Source organism: Erigeron canadensis, chromosome 5 (assembly GCF_010389155.1).
Source record: "Erigeron canadensis isolate Cc75 chromosome 5, C_canadensis_v1, whole genome shotgun sequence".
In the NCBI taxonomy this organism is placed as follows: Eukaryota; Viridiplantae; Streptophyta; class Magnoliopsida; order Asterales; family Asteraceae; genus Erigeron; species Erigeron canadensis.
Window position 1 is genome coordinate 23,340,781 of NC_057765.1, and position 13,339 is coordinate 23,354,119.

The 13,339-nt window shown below is 33.8% G+C and overlaps 2 protein-coding genes across 2 annotated transcripts; both read left to right on the forward strand.

Annotated features, from left to right (window-relative positions):
- Window positions 1-3,505: 3,505 nt before the first annotated feature.
- Window positions 3,506-5,223, forward strand: LOC122600687 (putative receptor-like protein kinase At5g39000). The gene is made up of 2 exons (XM_043773440.1): window positions 3,506-3,698; window positions 3,811-5,223. Exon 2 carries the CDS (start codon window positions 4,069-4,071, stop codon window positions 5,149-5,151), a length of 1,083 nt encoding a protein of 360 aa, XP_043629375.1. The 5' UTR covers window positions 3,506-3,698; window positions 3,811-4,068; the 3' UTR covers window positions 5,152-5,223.
- Window positions 5,224-7,152: 1,929 nt separating this feature from the next.
- Window positions 7,153-12,366, forward strand: LOC122601364 (zinc finger BED domain-containing protein RICESLEEPER 1-like). Its single transcript, XM_043774130.1, has 6 exons — window positions 7,153-7,163; window positions 7,201-7,501; window positions 7,575-7,892; window positions 8,427-8,654; window positions 9,970-12,076; window positions 12,161-12,366. Exons 1-6 carry the CDS (start codon window positions 7,153-7,155, stop codon window positions 12,184-12,186), a joined length of 2,991 nt encoding a protein of 996 aa, XP_043630065.1. The 3' UTR covers window positions 12,187-12,366.
- The last annotated feature ends 973 nt before the right edge of the window (window positions 12,367-13,339 follow it).

Sequence of the window (13,339 nt, forward strand, 5' to 3'; positions counted from 1 at the left end):
CATGGGGTCACATCTCATTCCCTTTTCATTTTTCGTAGCTCACGAGCAGTTTGTGTGATTTATTAAAAGTTTGTATATATTATTTCTAGAATTTTGTATAAGATTAAGTTTAATATATGCGGATAAGATTTTGGGTTTTTAAATTTAGTTTAATTAATTTGGCTTAACGTTAATTATTAAAAGTTAGAGACCAAAGCTGAAAGTGGTGGTTCACAATAGAGACGAAATCTGTAATTAACTCCAAGCCGAATTACAAGATTACCCATTACGTGACAGAACGTGACCTCCTTTTTAATGGACGTTTATGGTCAGGACTAAAAGTTTTGATGGAAGCAAAGTATTTTGGATAATTTATTAAATCTGTAACTAATTCTAAATAGAAGATTAAAAAGAATCCAAAGTAATTAATTTACTTAACCTCATATGATAATGATACATAGTATATTATTTAGAAGAAAATGTTACAAATGGTCCATGTGGTTGTGTATATTATCATTTCGTCCCCTCTGTTTTTTTCCGTTGCAAACCTCCCTTAGTTTTTCATTTTCGTTATCAGCAGTCCCTAACACTAACTTCATTAATTTTGACCGTTAGATCTTCTCACGTGCATACCATGTGAGGGTATAATTGTACTTTTAACAACTATAGGGACTATGTGTGATAAAAACATTTGTTAATTATCAATACATGTTAATTATATGCTTATCTATACTTCCTTATAAAACAAACTCAACCTCCATCCCTTAAATTTAAAAACCTGATATACCTAATATACCCCTATCTTAATACATCTTTATTTTTATTTAGTACACTATGACTAAAATGCTCTTAACAAAAATTCAATCTCTATCACTCCCTCGCATAAAAACAAATAGAAAAAAACTCTAATTCACAATCGTCCCTTTCTCCCCCTTTCACATCTTACCACAATAAATCATCACATCGCCGACCACAATAAAATTATTTTTACGTTAATAACCACACCCGTCTAAGTGTCGCTGCATTGCGCGGACCAATCTAGTTATATGTATACACAAAGTCACAATCATATTTTGTATCCAACTTCAACCACCATTACTTTGCCAGTAACAAAATTTAATCAATACTCGAATTCAATCAAGTTTCAAATCCAACCGACCCTCAAAATCAATCAATAATTCAATACCCATGTCTTTAATAACCAAAATTATGAAAGTTCACTCAATAGTTATAATAATACAGTAATAAAGATCACCAGTAACAATGTTGGAGCTTTATTGTTTGTTACTCGAATCAATATGTTTGTTGCATACAAAAGAGTAAAAGGGGGAAAGCTAACCGAAGGTATTTACTCAACCGACGTGGCGTACGGTGGAGCTAATAAGTTTAGATTTGGACAAAAGTGAGTCGGGTTTTATTAGATCAATATTTAACCTTTGAATGTTCCTGTTTCTTCCAAATGTATAAATCAAAATATATTTAAAGGAACAGGATTGGAATGGACGGCTTCTTACTAGACAACCGTGGATGGGTTGCAATCAGTGATTATAAGAACCGGACCGAACCGGATCAAATCAGGACTGGACCGAAAACCGATTATAAGAAAATATAGGACCGAGAACCGGACCAACTAACTCGGTTCGGTTCATGTTCGGTTCGTGGTCGGTTTTTGGGTTTGAAGTGTTGGACCGGGACCAAGAAAATATATGTGCAAACTTCAAAACATTAAATTGTTTACGAAAATTTTTTAATACTAAAAGTCTACACAAGATTTAGCTTTTAACATCCAATGAAAATTGATCACATTCCTTATTTTAAAGCAAAATCAATTCCATTAAAGAGGTATTCATGATCCAAAATAAAATGAGTGATGAATATGTGACATGTCATATATGAGTAATCAATTGTATTAGAGATGTAATCAAAGTAATGTGTACTCATATTAAAGCGTGTATATGGCAAAGCATTATGATATGCATGCATGTCTACGAATTTAGGATACTAGGATTCTAAGATAAAATATGATAAAAGATTTCTGTTATTCAAGAAGAGTGAATCAAAAGGAACTTAGAATACTATTTGAAGTTAATCTTGTATCATGTTCTTGGTTCCGAACATGCAATTTCTCGGTTTATACATGGACCGGACCGAGAACCGAATTAGATGATTTTATAGGACCGAGGACTGGACCGTAAGTTTCGGTTCCGTTCGGTTTCGGTCCAACTTCGGGTCGGTTTTTCGGTTTTCTCGGTTTGGACCGCAATATGAACCCCCTAAGCAATCACACATGCCATGTAAAACTTACTACTAATACTATATTAAGATCTAGCTGTTAAAAAATATATATATATATATATATTAAGATCTTTATGTTTTTAGTTGAGAACTCACACAAAAAGCAATAAGATGTATTTCTATTTACACTTGAACAAAATGGGTTTGTAGAATACTGTAAATTTTTTATGCGAATACTCGAATAGGTTTCTAAGGCATAAAGACAACCATAACTCATTTTTAGAGAATAAATAATTGATTTAGTTATGTTTAATCTTAAATATCTATGAAAAAGGAAATTAGTTCTAAGCACAAAGACGGTCATTGTAGACCAAGACGTTAGGGTTTTAATTTATGTGTTTTTTTTTTTAAATTAAAAATGGTTTATGTTAAAATTTATGAAAATGGAGATGAAAGATCTATAGAGAGAAAGAAAAACATGAATCTGGTTTATGTTTGCTCAGATTTTGGTGGTATTAGTGGCTGGAGGGAGGAGGAGGAAAGATGTTTTTCTTTTTATGTTAATAAATGATTATGCCATCACTAACGACCTTAAAGTAACGGATGTTAGTGTTAGGGACTTATGAAAATAAAAATGAAAAACCAAGGGACGATGAGCAACGGAAAAAAACACATGGGGCGGAATGATAATATGAACAATCACAGGGACCATTTGTGACATTATCTCATTATTTTGACTTGACCTAGTCTTTGGTTTGGGATATTTTGTTGGGAAATGCTAAATATAGACGTGCATAAAAAAAACCTATACCTTTTATATCAAAAGCCCACCTCCTGATTTTCATGATAAATGTACAAATAATTTATGCACCTTAAATACAACCTTAAGGGCTGTATTTAGCAAACCTATTTTGTTTTATATTAGGTAGTAGAAATTATTATCATGGGGTTAGGTATTGTAAAACAAATATTAAGGTTAAATAAATAAGACAACGTCTTGACCCTTAGATCATGGTTAAATTGATATACGAATATTCACGAAACAATTGATACACGATGATTTTCATGATGCACGGTGATTTTATTGAAAAAAAATCTATTATTTTATTTATTTTACCTTAATACTTGTTTTATTTTAGCTAAAATCTTATTATCATTAATTATACTTTTGAGGAAGTAGATTTTGTGGTGAATTTAACGCATAGGGCATTATTTCGCTGTCTAGTCTAATACACGCGCAGAAGAAATACTACTCGTTCATTTGACATCATTTATCTATATAGATATTATAATTCTATAGAGTTCCTAGTCCTAATTAAGTAGCTCTCATGGGGAGTGTTTTCTTTTAAAGGATTTGGTTATGTTCACTTGTTATAGGATTCCGTTTTTGGTGTGCAACCAGTCAAAACTGAGTTTGAAACGAAAACAAAGCCGTTGCAAGCCCCAAGAGGCTTTGATCATCATCTTTCGCACCAAAAAACATTGTATTCAATGAGTTACTTACATTCTTATGTTGTTTTATATTTATTTTTATTTTATTTTATTTTTTTATTTCGTACTCAAAACTCCTGTTATTTGGCCCGTCTGTCTATTTAGGTTCATTCGAAATTGGAAGGTACCAAAGTCAGGCTCCGTTTTTTTTATCAGATGAAATTTCAATTTTTTCTCCAGAATCGACCGGTTCAATTTGTGTTTATCTTGTTTATAGTCTGCATCAAGTTTCAGAATTTATGAATTCAAAACTAAGCATTTTTTTTCTTGGCACATTTTGTGAGATAATTTGATACATAATATAGAAGATATATATAAGACTTTGTGCAACAGACCGAAGTGGGTTTGTTGCTACTCGAGATCATGTTAGGAGCTGGATTTAGTGAGGACCCAGCATCGCTATTTCCAACGGGTCTTCTTTGTCCTAAGTTTTCACTTTCGGAAATTAAATCAGCTACACAAGACTTCGACCAAAGTTTGCTCATAGGCCAAGGAGGATTCGGGAAGGTCTACAAAGGAACAATGAAAATTGGAACAAAAACTGTCGTGGCTATCAAGCGGTTGGATTCAACTTCTGCTCAAGGAGCTGCAGAGTTCTGGGCTGAAATTGAAATGCTATCTATGTTGCGACACTGTAATCTGGTATCTTTAATTGGTTATTGTAATGACAGCAAAGAGATGATCCTTGTTTACGAATATATGCCCAATGGAACACTTGAAGATCACCTACACAAGCTTCATACTCCGTTATCTTTGTCACAAAGGCTTAAGATATGTATAGGTGCTGCACGTGCATTACACTACCTCCATTCTGGAACTGGCACCAATCAAGGAATCATACACCGTGATGTCAAGAGTTCGAATATTTTGTTAGATAACAAATGGGCAGCGAAAATTTCAGACTTTGGATTGTCTAAAGTAAGCCCCATAGGTGTTCCACTAAGCTATGTGAGTACCCTTATCAAAGGCACATTTGGTTATTTTGATCCAGAGTACTTCTCAACTGGTAGGTTAACTAGGAAGTCTGATGTGTTTTCATTTGGAGTAATTCTGTTGGAAGTGCTCTGTAGGAAACGGGCAGTCGATAGGAGTCTTGATGATGAAAATTGGGGATTGGTAGGATGGGCTCAGGACTTTTTAAGAGGAGGTAAATTGAAGAAGATCATCGATCCTGATTTGAAGGGACAAGTTTCACTTAAATGCTTGAATGATTATGCAAAACTAGTGGACGGCTGTTTGCAAACTCGTCCAAAGCTGCGCATTACAATGGCTCAGGTTGTGTATGGTCTTGAGTCTATATTGGCATTACACGAGAGAAGTGAAAATTCAATTGCTACAACTGGCATAACTACATTTGGTAAGAAGTTGCAGAAGTATTTCTTTTCATCCGAAGATAATTCAGGCAAGTCAAATTCAACTTCTATATTGTGTTTGCCAAGGTTGTAGATTGTTATCAGTTTATTATTGGTCGACCCCCGATAAGTGATAAGTAGGATATCGAGTACCCTAAATTGTAAAGGAATTTTTCTAAAATATATATATATATACTAACAATATATACAATGTGTAATGCAAATTGAAAAGTAAGACACTACAAAAGTAACTTATTGGCTTATTGCAACTGGAATATGAAGTAATAAAAAATAATTACAAGTTTACAACTTGAAATTATAACAAAAAGGAAAATAAAGAAAGTATAGGATAAAGAAATTACCTAACTAATTACAACTCAAAATAAAAAATTGTTGAAGATGAACTCAAATAATAAATAATTAATTGGTAATTAACTAAAAAAAAAAAAAGAAAGTAACAAACTTACTGGAGCATAAATAGCTGTTGCCAGAGGTGGATTGGCCATCGGTGAATCCGCCGGCGACTGGAATCGCCGGAAATCACAGCCACAAGTAGGTCGGGGGTGGGGAATAGCGAGGTGGGGGGTTTGGTGTGTGAGAGGCTGAAAGCAGTGAATGAGAATGGAAGCCAAAAACCCTAAAATATAATTTTAACTTTTTTTTTTTTAATAAAAAAGTCAACTTTTTTTGTTGACCGAAAAGGACCGAAATGGCCGATATTGCCCGATAAGTTCCGAGATTGACCGAAATTTGACCAAAACGATAACTGGACCCGATAACTCATTTTTCGTATTAGTGAAGGGCCAACATCCGATATATCACCGATATATCGGCCGAGATGGCCGATATTTGCGACACTGGTGTTTGCTTGTGTATGTACATGTTAATTTCGGTAAAATTAGTATGTTACTTTTATATGTAGAGAAGATAGAATAAGGTAAAGTATTTTCTGTGCAAATAAAATTATTCAAGCAGTAAATATAGTGGACCAAAAATGCTTATATGATTATTTTTGGGAATCAACCATATTAAACCAATGGATCACTAAGTCCTAACTGAGAGGCGCTATTTACGTCTCTTCAGAAGTAGAGCAGATAATCATAATGAATTAATGGCATATTCTAGGTTACATGTATATTTCTTCTTCACAGTGTTCCATAGCATTCTTGCAAAATGAAATTGATCCTGTGATGACTCATTGAATAGAATTATCTACTAAAATCAGTTCTAGATATATGAGTATATGCTATACAGGTATTTTACATTGTTGTCAATAAGCCGAATTGGTACTTGTCTGTGCATTCTTAGGCTTATTACCTCATAGACAATAATTGTCCACATGTACAATCTTACTTAAACATTTGCATTATTATAAACCCCAGAATAAGTCATTTGACGGAGGGTTGAGGTATCAAACTTTGTCATGAAGATAATCATTCTCCACTTTTTTTGTTTAATAACAATTAAAGAGTAAACCATAACAGGGTTTGGTGATATCTCAATTACTTCATATTTTCTTTGAGTCCCTCTAGTAAATCAGTGTAATCTCTTCTGTTGGTAGACTGGTTGTAGTTGATGTATTTACTTGTTTTGTTATCTGAAGAAAACATAAAAGCATCTTTCCAAATGTCCAGCTGTATTATGCCAGTAGGTATCTACATGTTCATACCCCACCTCTAGCAAGATTGGGTATTGTTGTTATTGTTGTTACATATTTACACTTTTGGTTTATAAATTTATGAGAAAATTGTATGCCATATTATTTGTATCTCGAGATATAACGAATTTAGATTGTAAAGATTGGTAAACAAACAACATAGAAGATTAGAACTAATTTCATTATGGGTTAATTAATCGACTCAGTAAGATACGATTATGTCGCAGTTTTCATTGTGGGCAGGAAACGACAATTACAGCCTTGATAAGCCAAATCTTCAGGGAAGTAATCTACCTGATAATCTTCTTGGTGAACTAGTGGCTGCTGGTTGGCCATCTTGGCTTGCTGCTGTTTCAGGGGAAGCACTCAAAGGGTGGTCACCTCTTCGGGCGGATACATTTAAGAATCTTGGCAAAGCAAGTATTGCTTATAGTTTCAATGTGTTCATTGCTTTTACTAAACCTTTATATAATAATCATTTAGCAGTTTTATTTTTGATCAGATTGGAGAAGGTAGTTATAGTGTTGTCTATAAAGCCAGAGATACTTTAACGGAAGATATTGTTGCTTTGAAAAAACTCCAATGTGATCCTTCTGACCCGGAGAGTGTGAAAATGATTTCTATGGAGATTGCTATTTTGCGCCGTCTAGATCATCCCAATGTCATTAAATTGAAAGGCATAGTGACATCAAGGATGTCTGAAACTTTGTACCTGGTTTTCGAATATATGGACCATGATTTGGCTACACTGTCTGCAAAAGCTGATATGCATTTTACTGAGCATCAGGTTAGCTTGAAGGAGAATATACTATAAATATATTTGACACTATATATTTTTATTTTTTATTTTATTATGGCAGGTCAAGCATTATATGAATCAGCTACTCTCTGGTTTAAAGTACTGCCATGACCATCAAGTGCTGCATCGTGATATTAAGGGGTCAGATCTTCTTCTTGATAACAATGGGGTTCTTAAGATTGCTGATTTTGGTTGTGCTTCTTTCTTTGACCTCATTCATGAGCAGCCAATGACTAATCGTGTGGCTACATTTTGGTATCGAGCCCCTGAGCTTCTATTAGGAGCTACTGAGTACGGTGTAGGTGTTGACCTCTGGAGTGCAGGCTGCATTTTGGCTGGATTATTGGCAAAGGGGCCTATCCTTGCTGGTCACACAGAGGTATCTTTGCTCCTTAGTGTGTACATCATGTAAATGATTTTTACCAGATCATCTGAAGATGTTACAAACACATGTCACCGGATGTTTAATATATGACTAGTGTCTAAACTATATCTTGACTAGTTTGACCTGCTGTAAATAAAAGAAAACTCGAATCGAGTAATTGACCCACTAACCACAAAGTGGGTAAACACCTTTACAAATACTAAGTTCACTGCAAAGCAAACATGTTAGATGAACGAATGACTTTATGTGGCAAGTATTTACCAGTTTCTTTCAGTTAGTGCTCATGGTTGCTCCGCTAGTATCATGAAGTAGGAATGTGAATTAAGATAACTGAATTTAAGTTTATTTCTTAATTAATAAGTTTGTTCATGCTAAGTATCCGTTGAATTGTTGCATTGGTTGGGTGTCGTAACCCTATAACTAAGATTTCACATGAATTTGTAAAATAACTACTATGCTTTTATGTGATGTTATGAGTTTTAACTTTCAAGTTCGTTTCTAGACTGAAAAGTGCTTCATGTAACATAGGGGGAGCAGATCCAGAAGATATACGCATTATGTGGGTCGCCTTCAGATGAATATTGGAAAACTTATAAATTACCTTTGGAAAACATATACAAACCTGAACTACAATCCAGAAGACGCATAAGAGAGACTTTCAATGACTTCTCACCTTCATCATTGTCACTCCTAGATATCCTTCTTTCAATTGATCCAGTTAAACGTCAAACTGCTGCATCTGCTCTGCGAAGCAAGGTGAGTTTCTTTTTCTTTCCGCAAACATTAAATTTTATACCTTCTTACTTTATTTTGACAAGCGATATCTTAGACTGTCTTCTAATTGTGTAATAACATGTTTCTGTACCTCGTCTAGTTTAACCCAAGTACCCTAACTTAAGATATGACCCTAAAAATTTGGCAGCTCAAAATAGTTTTCATTGTAAATTAGTATGGCCTTGTTGGTTTCCAATATGGCAAATAAAATCATATCTTCATGATTTTGGATCAAGTTTACTTCAGTTCAGGTTGTGATGCCCTGTTTTTAGTGTAAGATCCAATGTTTAGTTAGAAAATTTTTAGCCATCATCACTTCTAAAATTCTCAATTTTACGTTTAATTGGGTTTTGCCCAGAGCATAGAAGTTTCTGAAATCTTGTTCCAATTCTGAGACACGTCAGATATGAGAAGGCCATCCCCATACATCAGTGTAAATAATTGCAATCAGTGAAAAAGACTTACAAGGGCGAGATGGATACTTCCCTCTTGTCTTGCCAAAGCTCACATTCCGCATTGAATTTGATAAGGATCTTTATATCAGAAACAAATGTTGCATATAATAAAACACGGATGATGTAACATAACTAATTCATTGTCAAGAGAAACAAACGTGGACTAACGAGATACAATAAGATGTCATGTCTGATCGAGTAAACACAGTTCTCCTCTTGTCCTAGCATATCATCGTCCCCTGAGTCAAGAATATGACCAGAGGAATCAGTTTTCAATTAAAAGTTTTTTGTCGCTTCCTGTACATTTTCAGCAAGTTTCCCTAGTGTGCCAAGCATCCCTTCACTGTCTCTCTTTTGAAAATGATAGGCAATATACTGCTTATGAAATACGTAGTAATCTTAAGTTTATTGAAGAAGAAATTCACATAATTCGAAAAAATAATAATATTGCAGCTTATTTGACCACCTCTATGAGTTGGGTTAAACAAGACTTAATAAATGTGCCGACTTTGTTTGATTGAAAAAATCTTGACCTAATTGGCAATGTGAAAGTTAACATATATACATGGACTACACCACACATCTTGTGCTAGATTGAAGTCTTGTGTACACATAAGAAAAATAGTAAACTAATAATCTTAAAGCATTTTTAGATATGTAATATGTAATAAAGCTATATTTGATGATGAAAATTTTGCATAAACATTTATTGCATGATATGTGTTCCTTTTCATTTACATTGTTATAAATGATGGTTTTAGCGTTATATGTGTAGTGTTAAACAGGTTTGGCAGTAAATGAATTTGTAGCAGTTTATTAAATAGTATTGTTTATCTATACAGTTTCTTAGCGATGTATGTCAACCCAACAAGAGTGAAAGCTCTAAAAAGGAAGGCATGGGTTCAATGATAAGCAATACTTCTTTGGCAGGGCCTAGAAAACAAGATGATTATGTTCATGGGTCAGTTGTATGGGATCATTTCACTGAGCTCGTTGACCATGGTGGTAAGAAAATATGCAGATGTAATTATTGTTCGGAGGACTATGATTATGCATCAACTTTTGGAAGTTCTATGTTGATGAATCATATAAAAAATTGTGTCTCTAACCCTTATGGTCAACGTCAAAGTAAATCAAAATTGAGTTTCCCTGTTACCAAAGTTGGAAATATCAGGGAGACCAAAATTAGTTTATATTCTTGGAGGTTTGATCAACAAGTAGCAAGTAAATCCATAGTCGAAATGATAATAAGAGATAAACTACCATTTAAGTTTGTTGAAAATGAAGGTTTTAGAAGATGCATGGAATTATGTCAGCCTGCCCTTGTGATCCCATCTTTAAGTGCAATACGACATGATTGTTATGGCTTATTAGTTGATGAAAAAGAAAAACTTAAATCTATACTTAAGGAGTCAACTCTAAGGGTTTGTTTGACAACTGATACTTGGACATCGGTCCAAAGAGTTAACTACATGTGTCTTACAGCTCATTTCATTGATATTAACTGGAAGCTGCAAAAAAAGGTGATTGATTTTTTTCCTATTTCGAACCTAAAGGGGAGTGATATTGGAAGAGCTATTGAGTTGTGTTTGGTTAATTGGGATTTACGAAATGTTTTCACTGTTACTGCTAACTCTGCAAGTAGTAATGATACAGTCGTCGAGTATTTGACAAGACATTTTGTAAAAAGGGGGAATCTTTGTGTTTTAAACGGAAAATGGACTCATGTTAGATGTATCAATCATATTATTAGTTTAGTTGTTCATGATGCGATGAAGGAAATTGGCGGTTCAGTGGACAGAATTAGGGCAGCTGTGAAGTATGTAACAGAATCACCCCCAACCATGAAAAAGTTTCAGGAGTTCGCTAAGTTGGAAAAACTTAACTGTGAGAAGCCATTGTGCTTGGATATTCCAACACATTGGAGCTCTACTTATTTTATGTTGCGTATAGCAATAATATATGAAAAAGCATTTGATAGGTTTGCTATTGCGGATTTTCTGTATAGGAGTGACCTTCAAGAAGGGCCTGGGGTGCCATGTTCTTTTGATTGGGATAATGTGAGGAGATTAGTAGGCTTCCTTCAGCACTATTATCAACTTAGTATAAGAGTTTCTGGTACAAAGTATATTACATCAAATATATTTTTAGATTATATTTGTTGCATTCACAATGTTTTCAAAGAATGTTCGTCAAGTGAAGATGCCGAAATCAGGAAAATGTCATCAGTAATGAAAAGGAAGTTTGACAGATACTGGGGTGAAATTGGAAAGTTTAATTTGTTGGTGTACATTGCTTCTGTGTTTGATCCAAGAACAAAATATATGTATCTTGAGGTCACTCTTTGTAAAATGTATGGTGATGAAGATGGGACGAAAATTGCTACGTTGTGTAAGAATACGTTGTATGAGCTATTCAATGATTACCAAAGAATTCACTACGGTGACCATTTGAAAAATGTTTTCTCTTCATCTAATGTTATGAATCACTCATCTACTTCACCTAGACAAAGTATGGGTTTGTTTGGTAGGAGTAATGATGCCGTTACAGCGTCGAGAGAGAAAAACTTGGCCAAGCTGGAAAGGAAGAAGGAAGAATTGGGTGTTACAAATGATCCTAAATCTGAATTAGATATATACTTGACCCAAGAGATTGAGGGTGATGATTATTACTTCCGTAGCAAAGAATTTAGCGTTTTGGATTGGTGGAAGAAGAGAAGTGAAACTTTTCCTATATTATCGCTAGTTGCTCGTGACGTTTTAGCTATTCCTGTTTCTACGATGGCTGAGTCATCCTTCAGCACAAGAGGAAGAGTACTCAACTCATTTAGGACAACTTTTAATCCTAAAACTATACAAGCATTGATATGTTGTCAAGATTGGATTCGACCAAGCGATGCTCCCGTTAATGTCGAACAACACATTCAAGGGCTTCATAAATTTGAAGAAGGTAAATTCTCATTTCACTAATGTAACATATTTTTCATTATTTACCCGTATATGTATTTAAAGTTTTCTTCCCTTTTACATTTAGGCATGCGAGAAACATTCAAGGATTAAGCGGCTGTGATACTTTGTGCTGCAAGGAGGTAATGAGTGTCCTCTACTGCGATCACTCTATGCTCTATTGTCAAATTGTTGATAATGCTATTAGACAGGGGTGTGCGTATGTGTTTTGTTGTAACGACAATGTAATAGATAATGAATATTTCGGAAAAAGGTATACTCACTTCTTTCCCATTTTAATTGTCCTATTTTGACTGGTCACGTCTTTTTCTTCCGACTTTGACCGTAAATATCTTTGTTTGTGTTTTATATTAGTTGATGAAAGTTATATCAATGAAAAGTATATTTAAAACTCAATCAATTCATATATGTCATATCAAGTTTTATATAACACAAACAAAAATATTTACGGTCAAAGTTGAAAGAGAGAGACTCAAAATTTAAACTTGGACACTTAATATGGGACGGAGGGAATAATATCTGGTTTGGTACAAATAGATAATAAATATATATAATGAATACATTGATTTTGATTATTTGAAAACTAAAACTTCTGTGATAACTAAAATATTGGTCAAAACATACTGTGATCTGAACTTAACACGTGTTTTCTAAAAACACATTGTGTTAGGTTTCAAATCACAGTGTGTTTGACCAGTTTCTGGTTTTCACACACCATCAAAAACACACTTTAATTTGAAACTTAATAAAATGTGTTTTTAGAAGAAAACACATTGTATTTTAGTTTTAATAAAATGGGTTTGAATCACACTGTATTTTGACTAGTATTTTAGTTTTAATGGAATTTTTTTTTAATTTTCAAATGAGGATTTACTACAAAAACAAACTTCATCATTCTATAGAGAAATAGAAAGAACTGAAATCATTCTTAATCACATTCTTAGATATCTTTTCCATTCTTTTTTTCCTCTTTTCATTCCATCATTATTAGAGTGAGCATGTGCGATGGTTGAGCATATTTTTGGGGCCGATGTTTTTTTTTGTAGAGGCATTCTATTCTATAAATGCGAAATACACAGATAAGCAATCGATAATTTATTACAGTAAAACCTCTATAAATTAATAATATCGGGAACAATATATTTTATCAATTTAACAAGTTATTATTATATCGATAAATTAATATTTTATTAATCAAAAGAGGTTTTACGATGTAAGTTGCGGAGAAGATATTTGTGAGCCTGAA

Bases quoted from the DNA above. Each gene is read 5' to 3' on its own strand.
- LOC122600687 (XM_043773440.1), top strand. From the start codon at position 4,069: ATGTTAGGAGCTGGATTTAGTGAGGACCCAGCATCGCTATTTCCAACG.
- LOC122601364 (XM_043774130.1), top strand. The intron at 8,655-9,969 runs GTGAGTTTCTTT...TTATCTATACAG, and splicing joins CATCTGCTCTGCGAAGCAAG to TTTCTTAGCGATGTATGTCA. The intron at 12,077-12,160 runs GTAAATTCTCAT...TTTTACATTTAG, and splicing joins GCTTCATAAATTTGAAGAAG to GCATGCGAGAAACATTCAAG.